Genomic DNA, 21,763 nt, shown 5'->3' on the forward strand with positions numbered 1-21,763 from the left:
AAACAATAATGCCCCTCAAGCCTGGAGAACTCTAACAGGGCTGCCATTTCTAAGTGAGAATAATGGGCTAAATTACTCAAAATGTCCATTTCAGAATACACCACCCTCAGGGAAGAGCGATGGGTAACACAGTGTTTCAGTTTTGCTGTAGTGTTTGTGTCTGCCTAAAGAGGTGTTAAAATAGCTATGCATATCCACATCCTATACAATGTCCCTTGACACTTCGCATGGCACCATAGTTAAATGAAAATAATACCCAAAAGGGTTCAAAAAATTCATGGATTTTGAAGTTTGGCTTGGGACTGGTTTCAAATGTTTCTGTTCTAGATGATGGAACCTTACTTTTGAACTTGAAAATCTCAGAGGATCTCAGAATAATAAAAGATCTGCCCAATCTTTTGTGTAACCTGTTTTGTTAGCTGGAGTTTTGACACCACTAGGTAGTGCTGCAATATTCCTCTAGGCATGGCATGACCCTTGTGCCACTAGGTAGGGGTACCAGCTCCATAGGAATGACTGCTATTATAACTGCTTGTGTTCCCCCTCCACCTACATTTTCAGAGGCTGAGAACCCAAAAAGATTTGCTAATACAGCAGTGAGGTGCAAATGTTCATATTGTATGATAAAAATTAATAATGCTTTATCTTCAGTTATTTTTAATCTTCAAGAGAATCTGGAAAACCTATTATTTCTACAGTTATTCTAATCAGAGTCTTTAAGCAGCACTTTTCTGAAAATAATAAACCTTAATAATTACCAGAGTGCAGACTACTTAGCTAGCTGGTCTTTCAAACCAGCAAATGGTTGATTTTCAAAGGAAGCCACTATGTCGCACATCTGTCACATCCAGGCAGTATGAAAAGAATGCTCTCTGCTGCCAAAACATTGGCTGATATTGTGGGAATCTCTGAGAATTTTAATTAAAATAAAGTAATATAAAAGGATTATATTAGAGCCTTTTCTTTCTCTGCTGCCTGGAAGTGACGCGTGTGTGATGTTGTACAACTATTTAATATCATCAGCAACTGCAGAGATAACAGTAATTTGCACTTCAAAAGGGCCTTTCAGCTGAAGATCTCAAAACATTAATTAGTTACATCGTACAATACTCCTTTGATGTATATATTATTATCCCCATTCTACAGATGGAGAAACTGAAGTACGAAAGATGCCAAATAACTTGTCCAAGTCAGTAACGTTGGTAAATACAGAGAAACTTTTATACCTACCTCTTTAGTTTACAATTTCTATTACATATAACAAGAATTGTAAGAACTTTATTTTCTCATCTAGGTCACAATTCATAAAAGCACTTAAGCATGTGCTTAAGCCCATCCTTAACCAGGACAACACTTTTAAACCAGCACCTAATTTGAACAGCTGAATTCCAGCTTCAGGTACAGAAGATTCAATTCCTGCAATTACAGCTAGTTGACGGCATGTTACAAGGAACCCGTCCTAATAGACGGATAGTGGAACAGACAAAATAATGGAATAGAGCAGATGAGCATAGACATTTTGGAACACAGATTGGTAAGTATTATGCTGCCGTGATAAAATATATGTCAATGATTGATTTTTAACTAGATCATCCTCCTTAGTTTATCACTTCTCAAATAGTGTGGTTGTTTGTGTTTGGAGATGACTTTACTCAATCTACTTTTGTCTTAATTTTGTTCTGCCAGTTATGAATGCCAAATGACAAGCATTCTTAATTTGTGGGGGAAAAGTGCATTTTGCCTTCTTAAAGGTCAGGGTTTTTTAAAATGTATGCTCTGGGTCATGTGTACATACACATTTGTGTATACAGACTCAGAATCATCCCTATATAGACAGGGAAACTTTTGGCCCTCAGACCTGCACATGGGGCCCTCAGGTGACAGGCTTCCAGGGTTCTTCCAAAGACCATTAATGGAAATTCCCAAATTCACACAATTGCTGATCAATGTTGAAGTGATCTCCTATGTACTTCAATTCCAAATTCATGGGTTAATTACATGGATGTCTCTTATTCTTTTGCAAGCCTTTCTAAACCCAACATACATATCTCTTCATATTGTTCCCTTGCTTGTTTACTTTCATTTCAACTACTTACAAACAGTGTACGACTGTACGTCCCTCCCCTCCATTGTATTCTTCCTGCCATTTCTCCACCTGACGGATAAGTTTTAAGAATGAGCGTTTGGACACTGGAGTATCCCTGTACATGGGCCATCCCAGGAACTGAAATTGTTGCACCATCCGATATCCATCTTGGGGCTGCAAACATCCAACCAACAAGAAGGAAAAAAACAAGGCATTACTTACATTGTCTTCAATGGTATATAATTTAAGCATTCTCATCAATGTGAAAAGTTGTTGAAGCAGATCTCGGCTGACAAATTACTAAAGTAATTTCAACTGCCCTTGAGAGTTATGGCTTTTAATCTTCAGCAGGGTTATTAAGAACAAGATGTTTTAAATAAAAGGAATACACATAGACTAGAATAGAACAATGGGACAGCTGCAAGAGGCAGGTGAATAATGAATTAATATTACAGCAGGCACTTGATAGCCAAATATAGGTTGCAGTACAATTTCATTTTAACCTTTGTTTTCCCCCCAAGATCACATCCAGGTTTATGAAAAACCTTTCCATATTTCCATGCTATTTTTTTTTAAAGATAGTTTGAGTGAATCCTTTCAAGTCATTTTTGAAGCAGGTAAGAGTGAACAAATGGATTTCTCCTGTTAAAAAACATCTAACTGCAGCACTCTGTTGAAAGAGCTGAAGTTTGAAGCCTGCTGGTGGAAAACCTTCTGAACAGGAGTTTGCTCTGCTGATTAAAAAAGAAGGGAAAGGAAAATGGTAAGTGTTACAAAATTGTGGTAATCTTTAAAGGGCACAATAAGTAGGCAGAGGACAAAATGCTACTATAGATTATTTAGCATTTTCACTTTCGTGCAAAGTGACCACATTTAAGTACCATTTTTACATTTAATGATATATGAAAGTGTCAGTAATACAACAATATGAGCTATGTTATAAAAAGTCGGAATAGATGCAAGTCAGATTGGCACTTCAGATATAGAAGAACTGAGGCAATGTAATCTGTGCCTGTACATGGGCTTTGCCTGTTTCCCTGGTCAGCCCTTCCAGTAACTGCCCCTCCTCTCCAATTAGCATGTAAATCAACATGTAAATACAAGTAATATCTTGCACGGAGTTTTTTACTCTGGAGCAGCACACACGTAGAAGTTGCCCCAGCCTGCTGCCTGCTGGCTAGCCCCACAGTGGAGCTCCCTCATGACCCAGCCAGCCCCTCCATAGTACAATGAACTGGGGGGAGCAGCCCTGGGCTGGCAGGCTGAACCCCAGGGCCCTTGCCAGCCAGGGCTGCTCCAACCTAGCTCAATGCACTGCAGACCTGGGTACATGTTCAAATGGCGCACCTGGGTACAATAAACTCTAACATAATACGCACCAGCGTTTATGGCTTTGCATTAATTGCGTGTGTACATGTGACCAGGGAAACACATACATCTGTTAACACTTCCTGGATGCTTGGGTTTTTACACTGTAGAGATTACTGGGAGTCTGCTGGCTTCCATCCTGGCTCTCTGGTATGGGAAGTTGTGTCCCATGTATCTTGTCAGCCTTTTTCAGCGGTTGGCTCTCAATGGGCCCCTGACTGACCCAGACCTTTTTGACTAACTATGGAATGCTGCCTATCCCTTCACTTCTCTTGAGGATGGCTTCTCACTTCACTTGAAGGGCAGTCTCAGCATATTCCAAGCACTCTGTATGGATGAGAAAGGATGGCTGATCTACTGCCTAAGGGCTGGGAAAGGATGTCTTATTTGCTCCGTTGGGCTAGGGACAGAAATTACACATAAAACAGTATAAGTGATCAGAAACTGGTTCAAATCTGTAACACAACAGAAGTTCAGTACACATTAACCACTTTCAAAATGGCCGAAACAGGTTTAACATAAACCTGGATGGATGTAGTATCTGACTTCACTGATCTAGGTTAAATCAGTTTACTGAACTTTTGTCCCAGATCCCCTCTAGATTCAAGTTAACTCACAGTCTCCCAGCATCCTAGGATGCTTTGTACCTCACCTGCAACTCCCCCTTGCAGGGTGGGTAGGCTAGCCTTGGCTCAAGCTGTCTGTTCCCACCTAGCAGGATGTGCTCTAGCACCCCCAGGTTCTGGCATGGGCTACTGCAGGCATGTGCCTGTATTTCTGGAATAAAAAGTGAAGGTCTGTTCACTTGCTTATCAGTTCAATCTGTTCAGCTTAGACTAACCTACAAAGATTGAATTGATTCAGCCTTGGGCTTTTTGAATGTCTGTACTTAGCCCTGCTGCTGATTTTATGGAGACATGGGAGCAGTACTAAACTGTGAGCGTCTTACCTCCTTAAATTATTTCTTTGGAGGGTGCACATATTAACTGATGCATTTAAATCAGCGTGCACATACCTGGAATGGGTCAGAAACATAAGAAACACACCTGCCTTCTTTTCTGTAGTTAAAGAATCAGGTAATTAAGTACAGAAAGATGCATTCTTCAAGCATAAGCATAAAAAGATGCAAAACCTGTAGTCTTTAAAAAAAGGCCAAGTCAGTTTTGGGGTCCTAACTTAGGACATCTTAAGGGGGACTGATTTTCAGAAAGTTGATGCACCAACACTCTGTAAGAATCCAACTGCTCTAAGGTGAGGCAAGCTGGAAAATAAAAATGAGGGTACCTAAATTAATCAATACTTAGTATTGAAAATTTAGGTCAGATTTCTTCCACTGAAGCCATATGTCCACACACTGTTTTTTCTAACCTTTATTTCTGGCTGTTTATTCACTAAGTTTGAACACACTGTTTTTAAGATGGAGAAAGTATTACATGCATAACCACATATACAAATGTGCAGAATGCCTGAGTGAACACTCATGTAACAACATTGATTTTATGATTTCCTGACTAACAGTACAATTTCAATGCTGCATTTGTCTCATTTACATTTAATAAACATAACAAATGCATCTGGCAGAAACAATATTTCTCCTCTGATTACATATATGTGAACTTATTCTGATTATATGTATGAACTCTATATTTATAACATTTTGCAGGCTGTGGAAAGTGAGCTGCTGCATGGGTGTTTATCTTTTGCTTCATGTGACATTGGTGGTTTTTCCATTTAATCAGATAAGACTATTGTATTTGGTAAATAAGGTCCTTACTCTGGCTGCATTATAAATTCGGAATATTCGGCTAATTATGTCTTCCTCTAAATCAGCCGATACAAATTCCACTTGAATAGGACCATGTCGGTGCACTCCATTTTCTGGCCAGTACTGGGGACATAACTAGTGAAAATCAAAAACAGATAGACATGGTTATTTATAAGAACTGTGTGAACGCATTTTCCCAGTTTTTGAATAAATATTGTTTTAATTAAATTGTGTTTTACCTCATTTATACCTTTCTGCTTTTTACAGTGTTATTTAAAAAATGCAGTTCCCAATATCTGAGCCAGTTTTACAACATCCCATTATACCTTTGCAAAATAAACTGAACCAAATACTGACAGACCTGAACCTCATGGTTGCAACCATAATTCTTTATAGAGTTTGAAATCATATTTCTTCACCCAGCTTTGATTAAAGAACAGGATACTGTATTTTCTTGCATATGACATGCCCCAGAATATAGTACACATCTTGCTTCTGAAAGGCACAATGAAGATAAAAACATCTTTCCTTGTAGTAAGGAATGGTGTAGCAGCAGCTGAGCCTGCTCAATTCTTTTGCTTCTTATGGATCACTGCAGATATTAATTTTGGTTTTGCCTGGTAAGGCACAACCTGCTCTTACTGTATTTCTCACACATAATGCACACTCTAATTTTCAGCAGCTGTTTTTTTGCGGGAAAAGGTACATATTGTATGAAGGAAAGTATGGTACAACAGAACGTAGGGATGCCATATTAAGCACATCTAAAGCAAGATGTGAGACATGAGAGCAAAGACCTGATATCTTAAACTGTTCTGTGTTAATAACAGGTCGAACCACAGCAGAGTAGTAGATTGTGATTATAAATGGTGCTTCTGCTGTCAAAGCTCCAGCAACTACATTCTGTCCTCAGTTTAGTCCCAACCTGGTGATACTGCTGTCTCCACATTGCTTGAAAATTTCAGCCGTCAGTCTTACACTTACAAATACAACTTTACAGAAGTAAATGTATTCTCACTTACGTTGACAAAAAAATTATCTGTTTTTGATTATAGCTCACAGAGGGGTAGTAATATATATCCTAGGTAGTAAGGGCAAAATCCTATTTCACTATAAGAACCCAGATGGCAGTTATATGGTCACAGAACTGCAGATTTTGGCACTTATGCACAGTTTATGATACAGCACGGGATGTACAGGTGCACACATGCTTACTGAGCATGCCCAGCAGGACTGTTCCGATCAGGCAAGTACATCATACACTAACTCAGGTGTGCCCATACAGCCAGGCAAATCTGAAAATAGTAGTTTGGCAAAAACTTATCGTGGCTGTTTGTGGCTAGGAAGCTTTCAGTGCTTTAGCCCAATAGCTTAGTTCTTCCCAGAGCTCTTGGCAAGAGAACAGGAGATGCAGGTGGGAGTTTGAACCTACCTGTCTCAGTGCCCAGGAAAATGTTCTAACCATAAGTAAGATATCTACTCTCCTCTTCCATGCACCTTTTGAGCTGCTACACCTTGCATTTAACAGTCAGGCTGCACATGGACATCACATTTATCCCAAGACAAAGTGCAATTGTACAGATGTCTAGGTCTGTTGTCCCTGGATAAATTATAAAGTTTCCCAGGTAAGAAGTAGAAACAGTTTATCCTGGTATATTTCAAAATACATCCCGGGATCACAACATTGAATCAATGGCAGAAAAGCAGCATTCTATTCATCCACTCACTAAATCCTGATTAGAGAGGCAATGTGTATACACACCGATTGCAGGATATTTTTGTTCTGAGCTAAACAAGAGGACCTTATCTAGGGACAAATGCAAAATCTGTTCTAACCTTTATTGGATAAAATGTATGGATAGGAGTGAGGAAGTTTCTGACATAGTGGGAACAAGAGTCCATGCTTGAACCCAGAGTCTCCTTCCTTCTAGGGCAAGATCCACCTCATTGGGCATATCTACACACAGAATCATAGAAATAGGGTCAGAAGGGACCTTATAGATCTTCAAGTCTGACCCCCTGCCAGGGCAGAAGAAAAAACTGAGCTCAAATGATCCCAGCTAGGTAGGCTCCTCTTAAAGACCCCCAGGGTAGGAGCCAGCACCACTTCCCTTGGAAGTTGGTTCTAGCTCCTAGCTGCCCTAACTGTGAAGTAGTTCTTACGGATGTCTAATCTAAACCTACTCTCCAACAACTTGTGGCTGTTATTCCTTGTTATGCCAGGGGGCGCTAGGGGGTGCTCTCCCAAACCCTTCTGGTTCCCCCTAGTGAGTTTATAGACTGTCACCAGGTCCCCCCTCCTCATCTGGCTGGGTGGAGAAATCTGGCCAGGAGCTGTCCCACTTAACAGGAAATACTGGTTCAAATCCCTCTAGAAGATGAGGACCTACAACTTGAGTCCCCTCTTCGCTGGGAAAGAAGACTAAACATTTAGCTACTGGGCTAATATGGGGAAAGGTCTTCCTCCATCACCGTCATTTTGGCTCTGGCTGGTATGCATGTAGGCGTACAGGATGGGGTTTTTTTTGCTAGCCGATGAAAGAGAATCTGAAACTGCATCAGTGCCAAAAACTGCAGTTACATAGCTGTATAATTGCTGTTTAGGTGCATGAAGTGAAATGACTACCATTACTGCCCAGAATATCTATTAATATTATTTTGTGATTTGCACTATCTGATGAGATTATTATGGCTTAATAATATTGGAACAATAACATTTAACCTTATTGCTTTAGAGATCAGTTCAGTAGTTTGCTATGGATTCTCTGATAAAGCCAGTCTATGCATTATGCATTTTGCAAAGAAAACCTCGTGACTTTCATGGATATCTGTAGCTGTTCAAAGGTAAGTTTGCCAAGTATGTGTCAAAAATAAGTATGAGCATGAGGAACTTGTACTTTTGCTTGCTTGCAGGACCATTAATCTCATATTTTGGAACTTCATATCATTAGTAAAACAGGAGTGGTCTTCATTCTTTAGTACTGCTGTTGGTGATCCACAGCTGAGCTCACAAATTGCACACGTTCCAGCTGTTGTTTTGCACACCTTAAGAGCAGGGAGGCATAGTGAGCTACATTAGTCAGAAGTCAAGTAGAAGTTAGGGTAGTTTTGCACCTTATAGACTACTCAAAGGCTGTGGGGGGTGGCAAGACTTTTATTCATGAGTCTGAGATTATTTTCAGAGTGAATAAGGAAAAACATATATATAACGTGTGTGTGTATATATATGTATGTATGTATCACAAGATTTCATGGGCTGAGGCTCATTTCATCAGATGCTCTGAAAGTGCACAAAGCAGGATATAAGAAGGAGAGAAATTTCAAAGGGCAGAAGGGAGGGGGAGAGAGGGGAGAAAGGAAAGGGGAAAGTGGCGTTAATCAGGGACTAGGGATTTTTTTCCTATTACCTGGTTTAGCTTTTGTGACCCCTTTGTTCCTTTTGGTTTATGGCTTGCTTGCCTCATCCAGCACTGCCCCCCCTCTTCTGTCTTTTGTATTCAAATTTCTCTTTCTTCCTTATACGCTGGTTTGCACAAATTATTTTAAAGCATCTAATGAAGTGAGTTTAAGCCCACAAAAGCTTCTGCTACATATATACTTTTATACTTTGGTTAGTATATAAGGCGCAAATCTACTCTACGTTTGCACATCTTATGATAGTCATCCCTCTGTAGAGCCAGAGATTACTGCATTTTAAGAATACATAATATTAAATTTCACAATTCAGAAAATATGCTTCCATTTTTAAAACACATAAGCCACATCCACATGTGCATGAATGTTTGGCTCCCCAGGGACAACTATCAGTGGTGCACCTTGTGTCACCACTAGCTGTCCCCAGGGAATGCTGTGCCATGGGCCCTTTGGTGTGCAGCAAGGTACCCTGGGTGGGGTAGAGAAGGCTGGGGCCAGCTCTGGCTGGCCTGGCTCTGGTTTGAATGGTGCATACTGCCCCCGTGTGCAACACTGCTTTTGCTTCCTGTGGGGTTTTTTTGATCCCTGGATATCCACATGTCAACCCCCCCATGCTGCTCCCTTGCAGTGCTGAGAACAACTGAATGTACGGTATGTGGCACCACAGACGCTGCAGCTCACCTGGAAACAGCCGTACAGTCCAGAACAAAGAGCAAAATATTTTAGATTAATTTCTGTATGTAGTGTTCATTATAAAATGTACTAAGCTGTACTAAGCAAGACACTGTAACTACTGATAGCTGATGTAAATTTCCAACATACAAATCCTTTACAGATGCATACCTTATTGCAGGTCTTTTTATTATGTATGTGCATGAGTCTCAATAGCTTTTTGACAAAGTCTTAAAGAATCATAACTATGGAAAGGATGTGTATCAGAGCAATTTTGGGAATCAATGATTTTTTAAGTTCTAAAAATCTAGTGTATTCTGGTTTGGGTGTTGATGTTCATATATTTACCTGGACTTACATGATGGTAGCAATCTTTTTTAGACCAAAACATTAATTTAAGGGGTTAAATCCTCACTTCAAGGGTTTACTATATAAACATTTCCCCTAAACAGCAGTATATTTACAGAAATATATAAATACAGGATTTATAAATAGCTAATGATGATAGTATAAATTGAGACGAATGTATGTCAATCCATGGTTTTCAGTAAACTCTGCCCTTCCCTGTTCTTTTTATTCTTTGAGTTTTAACATTTATTTTTTATTCAGATCTTGGCACTTGTGTTACAGAAAAGGTTTAATATAATGCAAATGCAGGTGGATTGCTTGACACTTTGCATGTCCCAAAAATGCATAAGGCTACAATATGTCTAAAATAGTCTACCATTACTGTATATTCCAAACACTGCTTATGATTCGCAAAACTCCCTTTAGCAGATTCTAAAAGTCTGACTCCCTCGAGTTTTTCCTCATTCACTCTGAAAATAATCTCAGGCTCATGAATAAAAGTCTTGTCTATTTTTTTCCCCCAGAAACAGTTAAGGGCTTGGGTTGAGAAATTTAGCATTTAAAGCTGTTTGGAATTTTTAGATGTTCCTTGGAAAGACCATACTGAAGATGTTTGCATCTTTTTTAAACAAACCACTCATGTTAAAATGAAATAAAAGTAAACTCCTTTCCATGTATGACTCACTTATTAAAAAAATAGCTGAATGTACTGAAATAAATACCACACGCAGCATATTGCACAATGTTAATTTAGGGTCTATCATAAAATATATATAAATTATAGGTTTGGATCACTGCAGCACTATTTCAGTGTAATGACAGCCTTATGCCATCAACACAAATCACATTATTTCAGCATAAAACTTGGAATCAGGTTTAAAGGTGCTTGGGTCTTAATTGATTACCATTTTAAAATCATTTAATTGATTACCATTTTAGTGATTAAATTATCAGATGGACAGTTGAAACAAATTGAAGCTCCTCACTTCCCGTCCACATCATATCTCTAAAAACAAAAATGGTAAGGCAAGAGCAACTCCTATGTAAATTAACCAAAATTGCTCCATATGTCCCATATACTTGTCTCATTCTTGTTTTGTAGAGATCATCTCTATGGAAAGAAGATAGCCCAGTCTCCAGTTATTGTCTTTCCACAATGGTGTCACTTTGTGCCAAATATGACATTGATTTTCATGAGGGGTACAACTGATTTCATGAGGGGAACAACTGCCTAATAGGAGATAGACAAAATTGCCAGTTCATATCAGACAAGCCAAAGAGAAGCAGTTAATTTCTGTTAACAACTGTTGGTTGATATTAGCTTGTTTTAAATTTGAGGCAAAATCTTACAGCCGAAAGGTTCCAAATCTTATTAGCAATTCCCAAAGAGTGCTGTCATTGCTAGGATTAAGTTGCATATGTATATTTTTGTAGATTTACATTTTGGTGAAGTTGATGGCCCTATTTATTCATCTTTCCCTCTGCTTATCCCCAAGCTACAAATCAATTTTCTAGTATCCTAGTGTTTAACGTTGTTTTATAAAACTAATTATGTCCTAAAGCTGTTTTGAAGCACACATGTGCTACAGTACTTAAATGCAAGCATTACTCAATACAGTTTTATTGGAGCCATCCCTGGGACTTACTTGTGCTGGATCCACATCATTCAGCATAACTATTGATGTGCAGTGATAATCTAGGACCAGTCTCCAGAAATCTTTGACAGTATTTGGTAAAGGATGCTGGGTAACTATAAATGCTGAAGGTTGTTTATAGCTCTGCAAAAAAATAACAAAAGTGAACATGATAGAATTGATAAGAGGTGTAATCTGTCCAGTAAATTGTCAGTAATGGATCCAACTCCTAGGATTAGAAGTATTATTTTTATTCTGAAGATTACTCAGAGTTTTCTGATATTCCCTGATATCTTGTTTGCTTGCAAACCTAATAAACTGCGATTCTTATGGTTTTTCAGATCATATTTTTAAAACTCCTATGCCCTAGGTTACAGTAGGCAAAAGAAAACAAGGAGACAGAGAGAGACAGACAGAGAGAAGCAGAATCTTGCCTCGGAATAGCACTCACAAAATCCTGCACAAGTTTGTATTCACGACAGACAGATTAATTGTGACTGCCTGTTTTTGGTTGTTAGCACGAGTGATTCCAGTATAAGGAAATTCCAAGTAATTTCTATGAAATATTGTTAAAATTGTGTCCATCTGGCAACAGAGCAGTATCTTAAGAGGACAAATGCCAGATTCTTTCTGAGTTTAATTATTAGCCTACATCACTCATTGAACTATCAGTGAACTTCTGTACACAAGTATAGACTCATGTACTTCCTGACTGCTGAAGCCCATTCCTGGTAGAGGACTGTCACAGTCCCCACTGCCAACTGTTTTGAAAAAAGCTTGTATACACTAATCTTAAACAATTCTGTTTTTATATCAACCGTGTGGCCAACTGTTTTGAATCTTCCCTTAGCAGATGGGTAACTGAGAAGATTATTGGGAATCTCAAAGAATCTAAAGTGTCATTTTGGTTATGGGGTTGAAGATGGTTCAGAAAACCCCCCTCATTTCTTTGCTCAGTGATCTCCTTTTAACAGTGGATAATCTTCAGGTACCTATACTGCAATTATTACATCAGACATGGGTAAGAGGAGAATATTGATTTGCCTGCACTTGCATACAGAACAGGGCTCCTTTTAAGGGGCTCCACCTTTCTGGCTATGAGACTTCAGAAGGTTTTAATTGGACAATTATTCTTTGATATGACCCTTCACGGGACAATGCATCATCCTTATTGTTCAAAATAACATAGAGCCATCAAGAGGGTTAAGGAGGGTTCATGGATCATGCCCAGCTCTGAGTCTCCTCCTTTACACATGCAACGGGGAGAGATTACTTTGTCCAGTGTCTGAAGGACACTGGGATGCACAACTTCCAGCTCGTGGCCCATTCATTATAGAAAAGATTCCAGGGTCATGGCTGGAATAGTAAGTGTACCTGTGATTTTGGGCAGAAAGAAAAAGGCCTTGATGTGGCCAATTCAGCTGCCATAAGTTTGACAAGTCCCAAGGATGTTGCTGCAGGGCCAGGGGCTGTTGCTGAAGCAGTACTCAGCTGCCTGTTTCCAGGACCAGAAAAATGGAAAGGTAACAGAACACCCTTGCCCCTTGTAGAACAGCTAGGTTGGTTCAGGTATACATGAGCTGCATCCTAATAATTTGACTTCACAGGTAAACAGTTTTTAAGACAAGAACTTCAAACATGAAACTAAGGCTTCACCCCTTTGTACATTCACAGGACAAAATTATATTGAACCTCTAGGACAGGGGCAGGCAAAATATAGCCTGCAGGTCGCATGCGGCCTGCCAGGCCATTCTATCCAGCCTGCAGAGCTCCTAAAATATTTTGAAAAATGAATATTTATCTGCTCCTGAGTGCCTATCAAAAATGACAGGAGTTAGGGGCAGTAGGACCTAGGGGAAGCTGGCAGGACTCAGGAGCAAGGCTGGACCAGCTGCCTCCCACCCCTGTTCCCACCACCTGGAAGGCTCTGCAGCTGCTTTCACTGCTTCCCTGCAGGACACTCCAGCACCATGTGGCCCCTGTCTGCATCAGTGGACTGTGCCAGTACCCCAGGGCCAGGAGAGGGAGTGGAGAGTGTGTGTGTGTGCGCGCAATGAGGGAGGGACAGAGAGAGCAACGAGGCAGGGAAAGTGTGTGTGTGTGTTCATTTGTAGGTGAGTCCCACACACACCCCAGCATACCCCTCGCACTGCCATACACTCAGACCCCCACACCCTCTCACACACACCAGCCACCCTCCCCCCATAAGCCCCATATCCACCCATACCCCACATATCCACACATGCTTCCCTCACCCAATACCCCCCACACCTATCCACTCCCCCACATACATCCACACCCCACAGCCCCCCACAAACCTATACCCACTCCCCCCAACTGCCCACAATATAGAAGACTAAGACTTCATTTTAATCTATTGTGCAATCACTTCTATGTACACTACACAAACACATGTAAATTAGGACAAAAATATTATTTTCTGAAATCAAATTTATGAATGTTGTAGATGTTTGATTTGTAGAATATAATTTGGTATTTTTCTGGTTCCAACATGGCAAAGCCCCTTGCTGAAAGGAGCACTTCTAGGGACAAGGGAGGAACTTCTGGTGGCAAAGGTCAGGGCTTAGAGGGCGGGACTTCCAGTCTCAAGGTGGTGATCGGGAGTGGGGCACCTGTCAACAGGTGGGGCTACCCATGCAGCCCTTGGCAGCTCACCAAAACTCAGTAAGCAGCCCTTCGCCCAAAATAATTGCCTGCCCCTGCTCTAGGAGATGTGAGATGAGTCTAAATTAGAGATGATGTATTCTAATAAGACTTCTACCACTGATTTATTGTGTGACCCTGGAACAAGCTAATTAAGCTCTCATTTCCTGTTTTCTTAACCATAGATATATAAAAACAACAACTTACCTAGTTTTCACAGGAATGTTTTGAGATCTAACTATTTGTTAATGCAGTGTTTTGAGGTCTTGGATGAAAACAGCTGTATAAGTGTAAACTATTATTACTCCTATTATTATTCAAAATTTACTTTCTAGAAAGGCTATTTAAAATGAATATCTTCTTTCCTAATCTCTGTTTTCTTGTTGTGTATGTTTGTGTGACAACTTTAATTACTCCAGCTCTAAAATGTTAGCGATACACTATAAATACCTGAAGTGTATAAAACACATTAAGTGTCTTTTAAAGATATCCTATTATAACCATTAAAATTATAAAAGCTGCATTTAAAAAAATCATTTCCCTGTGAACTGAACAAGAAATGCTCATTCAGACAGAAATAAACAGAAAGACTGAAGTAATGGCTTGTGTACTATCAGTGATGACAGACAATTATTTTTTTCTGTTAATTACTGTGTAAATCAGAAGGAAAGGGAACTAAAATATTGCTGCAAATCTTATTATCCTATTTAGCTCCCTTGGTGACTTAATAGGTAACTCTTTTTCTCTTAGGCCAGATGGTTAAAAATTCAAGCACTAGAGAGAAATCTAGGCATGTTTCATTTATCAGTCCTCCCTGACTAGCTCTTTCTGTGTGGTTTTGGAACCTTGGCTGTGACATAACATATGGGAGATCCTAAAAGTACTCAAGAGTTTAAAGATTTTGTGTCATTTTTAGGAAAGTGAATGAGAAAGATTTGCATCCTCTTGTGCTGACTATACTTTCTGGTATTTCTCAATTTGGAGAATGGTTTATTCCTTCTTTATTATTAATGATTTGATGGGGGCTTACATCCATCAGTGCAGCATTAATGTAGTTACTGCTTTCCCCATCTATTGTGATGAGGAAAGGCAGACATCTGTCTGGAGGCAACACATCCATACAGCGGTTCTTCTCGTGGTTCCGGGGTAAAAGTGCTATACTGCAGTCTTCCACACGGAGCGTTGGAGTCACCATATTTAGAGTCTATAAAAAAAAGTAAACAATGCATCAGCAAAATCACCTTAGTATTAAATGCACCATCAGCTAGTTAAATGCACCATCAGCTAGATTTCTCGATCAAGTCAGGACAGTGTCTCAGAAGGGAGTCTACATACGTAGAGATTAAAATAAAAACACAAAAAACAAGTTGGGTCTGGGAGCAAACATCCTGGACTACAGAACATGACCACATTAGAAGAAAGAATCTCAGGAATGAGCCCCTGGAGAAACAACAACAAAGGGAAACCACACAGTATTTCTTCTTCTGTTGGTGAGGAATGAGAGAATATTACAATCATTTTTATTGTCTGTATTTATTATCCCACATATTTCAATGGAAATTTGACACTGCATTGCTTTGTTCTGTTGCATTTTTCCTCACAGACCTGATCCAAAACCTTCAACAGGCATCAGGCCAGGCATCATACTATACGAATCCATGTTATACTACCCACAACTTACCCGAAATTCTTCTTTGATCTGGCTTGAGTTAGTCTGAGGATCAAGTTTATTCATTTCATAATACACGGACCTAACTTGAGAAGCTGGGATAGATGTATCTCCACACAGGCAGGCTTCCAGTATTGCATCATGGATGAATACATACTGCTCCTGGTCAAGTAATTAAAACAAACACTGGCTTAGACAAACCACACTATTAATCCCCAAGTAAATAAGAATCATCTAAAAGGGTCTGATTCAATACCCACTGAAAGTCAGTGGGTGCATCTACATATGCAATTAGCATGTAGTGATAAACTCTGGTGTGAACTCCTGACCACAGCATCTTCATGTTTGCCTGGGACTGCAGCATGTTGAGCCAAGGCAAATCAGCCCCAGCTTAGCAGGGGGTCAGAAGGGTCAGCCTGCCAGCCAAGGAATGCTTTGACCCAGCTCAGTGTGCTGCAGAGGGGCTGGCTGGGGCACGAGGGTGTTGAAGTGTGGGACTAGGCACCAGGAAGCCCCTGCACTGTAGCACTCTTGTCACTCAGCCCCATCACCATCTACACATGCATTTCATCGTACGTAACTACTCTGCTATAGGATAGTACTTGTGTCAGGCAGTACTATCCTACATCAGAATTAATTAGTTTACTGTAGCCTAATGGCACAGCACATATACACAGTGACCCTTTACTGCAGAGCTAATTAGTCAGCTCCACAGTAAAGTGTCTCATGTAAACATGCCCAGTGTGACCAGTTTACCCTGACTTTGGTGAATGCTTGATAAGGCTTCAAGGTAGCAAAAGTAGCTTAAGAAACATACTGCTCTATAAAGAAAAAAGTGTGGAAAAGTGGGTCAATGATAACAATAAACAAAACAGCTAGTAACCTGTATACAATAAAAAAACAGCTTTTATAACTGTGTTAATTTGAATTTTTCTTTTTTGCATAAATGCATGTATACTTTCATGCAAATGAAACTCAGAAGTGACATGTCCCAGAGTACTGTTTGGTTCTGAATAAGTAATATAGCTTTTAATGACAATTATCATCTGCCAAATCAGCAACATTTATGCAACACCTCTATGTATGTTTACAGGCAAAGTTTGGCTTTTTTGTTCACTTTACCACATCACATTATTTTCCCTGTGTTCTGGCAGGTTGCATATGATATAAAGGGCTGACCTTATTTTGTTTTGTGTTTGAACAGTGTCTAGGACAATTGAATTTTGGTCTGTGGGCTATAATAATACTTCCATTGTAAAGTACATGATACTATCAATTAAGGATGACAATACCTCAGTTTGCACCATGTTAACTCTTCTAGATCGAAGCTCCCTGACACAGTTGTATATGTCTACAACACCTTCTCTCTCTGCCATATCTAGCATGATGTCAATGACAATAAAACATCCAGTTCTCCCAGCACCAGCACTAAAATTAAGAACAGAGACAGCAGTTAATGAGTTCTTAGAAAATGTCAAGTATTGAGCTCAATCCTGGAGGTATTCCCTGAGCGGGTGACGTAACAAAGGGCCAGGCCCAGGAGTGACTGTGATGCCCCCGGTAGACCCTCAGCCCCTTTCTTGCCCTATTCTTTGAGCATCCTCTCCTTTGCCTTGTGTGCCATGCCTTAGTATAAATATATACTTATAAAAGGGAGGCTGCCCCAGGAATCCCTGAGCAAGATCTCGCTCTAATTGCTCACCACCTTAAGGACAATTTCATGGCCTCCTCACCTCCCCTTTTTGCTATGCTCAAGGCACCCAGATGTTATCTGTTTCCCTTGTTGGGATCTTGGCTCACTTAGCCTCTGTCCCTTCTCTCTTGCTAGGTCACTTAGCTTAGATCCACTGTGTTGGATACAGCTTCCGGACACCAGCTCTGCCCCCATACTTCTGGCCCCTTCTCTGCATTTCTCTAAGCTGCCAGGTCCCTAGTTGTAACCCTGGTCCTGGTTACGCCTTTCTTGGCATTGGACCCACTGGCCCTGGCTCTCTCCTTCAAATGTGCAGGGCCCACTTGCCCTGGATCTACCCCTTTGGGTACTGGACCACCCACCACAGTCCTGCCTGGCCTCTGTCTGTACCAGGCTTCAGCTCCCCTTTCAGAAAGTCTCTGGGCTTTAGCCTGTCCCCCAGGCCTGAGCCTATGGTGTCCTGAACCAAAGCCAAGGCTCAAAGTGCCAGTGCACCCCTGGCACCCAGCTGCGGGACAGCCTGCAAAGTGCCCCTCTGGTGCCCTGCCATAGTCTTTTTCCACTGCCTTTTCAGCTGTGTCCAAACCACCAGTTGAAACTGTAACCACTGAGTAAACCCACTGGCTAACACAAACCAAACACTTTCTGGGTTCAAACATAAAACAATGGTTACTACCTGTATAACAAGGTTTTCCTGTACCCCAGATAATATTCCCCTATAAGGAAGCAGCATTACGCTTGCCTTCCTGAAGACAGCGCTAGTGCCAGCTAGGAACCATTCTGCATTCCCCCTGCTCTGCAGATCTTGCGTTTGAAGTCTCCCGGGACAGACTGACTGTGTAGGCTCAGGCTCTGAGCCCCTGCCCCCTTCTGGTTAGGTGACTCAGCAGCTATCACAAGTGTGTTTGTTCTGACCCTACAGCCCTGCTTGCCCTTGTGGCTGCTTAGCTGCTGTTTGCAGCTTTTAGCCCCCAGGCAGCTTGCCTGTCTGTCCCTTATACCTGTTACTGCTGGCTTTTGGCTACAGCTCAGCCCACAGGGATCTAGTTCCTTAGTGGCTAGCCTTCCTTGAACCAGCTCACCCTGCTGCAATTTCCTTTCAAGAAACAGAAGCCTTCTGGCTCCTTGTGATAGATGCCTATTGAAATCAAGGAGAGTTATGAACAAGGGGGTGCAGGTTAAGTTTTGCAATTTTTATTTTTGTTAGTTTAGTACCTTATTACATTAGTACCTCCACTGGCTTCAGCTACTTGCGGAGTACACAATGCAAGAGTGACAAAACTACGGTGCGAGTCTTGGGTAGAAACCCAAGAGAAGACATTTCCACTCTGCTTACCTGCAGTGTACAACCAATGGGCCAGCATTAGGCGGGCTCTTGGACTTGACCTGTCGTACAAATCCCAAAAGTCCTGTGGCATGGTATGGTACACCATGGTCTGGCCAGCCCGTGAAGTGAAACTGTCTGATTTCTCGGATCTCATGAGCACCTCTCTGTCCACATTCAAGTAAAAGAGAAGAATAAAAAGATCAGAATAAATAAGAATATGAAAAAGTTTCATTTGAAAGTGAGTTTCATATTTGGGGCTTTTCTTTAAAAAAAGTCTACTGTCAATCTTTTAAAGGCAAGGTAATGTGCAGATTTTTAACTGGAGTCAGAATAAAATAGACTGATTTTATAGTAACATGTCTGAGCAATTTTAAAAATATTCAAAAAACAAAAAACAAGCCCTAAGGGGAGACATCCAAAACTGCAGAGTGGATCAGTGGCAAAGATCTATAGGAAGAAATCACAGGTGAAATCCTGAATCCATTGACTACAATGGAACTGTGCCACTGATTTTGTTAGAGCCAGGATTTCACCACAGATTCTCCTAGTTCTTGTGTCTCATTTTTCATTCCCAAGACGGAAAACAACCCTGAAAAAGTGGCACGTTGTTAAAGAATTAGGCCTTAAACCTAGAAAAACTTAATGCAGCTGCTTAACATTACATGAGTGGCCCTACTGGTTAGTTGTCTCTAGAGATCTATTTATATGCACAAAGTGTTTCCATTATCAGGGCTTATATCTCTTAAAGTTTTAAGCTAGTCAAAAATAGAATCCTGACCCTTACACCTTAAAATTCACTAAACCATCATATTTTTTCTTAAAAAAATACATCAAACAAGTCCCTCCCTAACAAATAAACTTCTAAGTTTTCTTTTTGGAGCATATAAGAAAATGACCTACAGAAGGAAGTGGGTGAGAGACATTTTATCCAATTTAAATTCAGAAGCATTACGGGGGAAGAGATGTAGTGTTGACCTTTCAGTTCTTTAAAGAAAAGTTAGAAGGAAATAAAAGAAGAAAAAGCAAATGTATTCTACCAACACTGCACAGAAGCTGCTTTTATCAGCTTATTGAAAAGCTAGGTACTGTTATATAAGCAGTGCCTAAATGAAGTCTTTTTGGATGGAGGGAATTTTTAGAAATAAAATATTTAAGGTCTTTTATCACTGTGTTTTAATGTGCTTATTCATGAGTGTTTGGTAATGAATAACTGTACAATCCTCTGTGTCCTTTTTTTCCAGTCCTGGTTAAGAAGTGAAAAGCTAACATCAAAGCATGGGCTTAGAAGTCAAAGAATAGAAATCACCCAATAGCTCATCTTCTTCAAAGTCTAACTGACTCTTCTCATCTGTTTACTAAAAGTGTCTAAATACTAGCAGACAACAGGCTGGAATGAATTGCAGAAAATATATATAATATATATTGTTACTGCAGTCAGGTCACAGTACTCATTCATATTTTACTATTAGTTTGAGAACTCCTTCATTTTCATGAGCATTCTTTTTCATGCATTGCAAGAACACAGACAAGCTCCATTAAGATAAAATAGGAATAGAAGATTCAGTAACTTGATGCACACACTTTTAAATATATTGGTTAAAGAAAAAGGAACCCATGGCCCAGTAGGATACTTGGCTGAACAGGGCCCAACTCATGTCATATTTGACATATACTCAAGAGAAACTTCTTATTAGTTAGTATTATAAGATGGCTATGGATACAGAGTTGACTTTTTAGTCCTCATTTCTGCAGCGGGATACAGGTAGCTGCAAGAGTTCCCATGCATGGATCTGGGAAGAAAAACCTGCAGCATCTTTATAGGCTTGGCAGTGCTACGCTGGCTAGCACTATGGAAGAAAGAAACTTGGGGGTCATCACTGACCACAAGATGAACATGAGCCTGCAATGTGATGCTGCGGCTAGTAAAGCAACCAAAATGCTGGCCTGCATCCATAGATGCTTCTCAAGCAAATCCCGGGACATCATTCTCCCCTTGTACTCGGCCTTGGTGAGGCTGCCGCTGGAGTACTGCGTCCAGTTTTGGGCTCCACAATTCAAAAAGGATGTGGAGAAGCTTGAGAGAGTCCAGGGAAGAGCCACGCGCATGATCAGAGGTCAGGAAAACAGACCTTACAACGACAGGCTTGACCTGGCCTGGCTCCACTCAGCCGCCTCCTCCCACTCAGTGAAGGGTTAACCCCCTCCCACCACGGGCCCCGCTTGCCTCCGGCTGTGCTGGGGCTGGGGGGGGCTCTGCGGCTGCTGGGGGGTTTCTGGGGGGTTTTGGGGGAGCAGGGGCACGTTTGGCTTTCGCCCGCACTTCTCTCACTGCTCCGGAGCCTAACCGGGGCTTTTTGAATATTATTGATGTTGCAAGAAATAATAATAGGAATACATTTTGGTTCCAGTTGTCAAAGGGAATTTTTCAGTTGATTGAACTGAAAATCCACTTATAGTGAAGTTGAATGAAAATTATTTCACTGCACTCCTAGGCATCTCACTCTTCATTATTCTTCAACTGATATAGGTACTAATAAAGCTGACAAGTAAAAACCTATCACAAATACGTGTTAAATTTCAGCATTCAACCATGATACTTTTTTCTACTTCCAGTATATACTTTGAAGTGTTCACAGAGTCTCTCCAGCCTGGGAAGCTGCTTGGGAGAGCCACTTGGTCTAAATACCTGCCTGTTAAGTATCAACTATACAAATGGCATAATTCTATGGCAATACAATATGACAATCACAAGCTGCTTGTAAAAGACCTTCCTGCTTCAAATGAAGTTGTCTAATGAAAAAAATTACTTCCCTATAAAAGAGTTCTATTGTAGGCTCAGACAGATTATACTGACAGATCACAGTATTTATAACAATGAGGAATAATGGTACGCATGGACACAGACATAACTGTGGTGGACAGAAGATGAGAAAACAACATCAGTACTCCTTATAACTAATGGGTGGGGCAGCACCCTCTCTTGCTTCAGTTCCTCATGGAAATGGAGTGTCTCTTTCCAATTCAAGACTGGGCCAAGGGAGGTTGGGGGGAGGACAGAAAAGGATCTGAAATTCAAGAAAAAGGAAAACTTGATCTACCATAAGGGGGCACTGGAGGACTGCC

The 21,763-nt window shown here is 40.6% G+C and overlaps 1 protein-coding gene across 6 annotated transcripts in view; it reads right to left on the reverse strand.

Moving 5' to 3' along the window:
• PTPRM (protein tyrosine phosphatase receptor type M) overlaps positions 1-21,763 on the reverse strand; it is a 745,518-nt gene that overhangs the window by 6,222 nt on the left and 717,533 nt on the right. For all 6 annotated transcript variants that reach the window (XM_090039711.1, XM_090039716.1, XM_090039712.1 and 3 more), the window contains 7 exons: positions 18,650-18,804; positions 16,913-17,048; positions 15,633-15,782; positions 14,982-15,155; positions 11,300-11,431; positions 5,229-5,354; positions 2,097-2,260 (listed from right to left, as the gene is read on the reverse strand). In XM_090039711.1, coding sequence (XP_089895837.1) covers positions 2,097-2,260; positions 5,229-5,354; positions 11,300-11,431; positions 14,982-15,155; positions 15,633-15,782; positions 16,913-17,048; positions 18,650-18,804 — 1,037 coding nt within the window. The remainder of the gene's footprint in view (positions 1-2,096; positions 2,261-5,228; positions 5,355-11,299; positions 11,432-14,981; positions 15,156-15,632; positions 15,783-16,912; positions 17,049-18,649; positions 18,805-21,763) is intronic.

The sequence above is a fragment of the Crocodylus siamensis genome, chromosome 3 (genome assembly GCF_052110815.1).
Source record: "Crocodylus siamensis isolate JL-2025a chromosome 3, ASM5211081v1, whole genome shotgun sequence".
NCBI lineage: Eukaryota > Metazoa > Chordata > Crocodylia > Crocodylidae > Crocodylus > Crocodylus siamensis.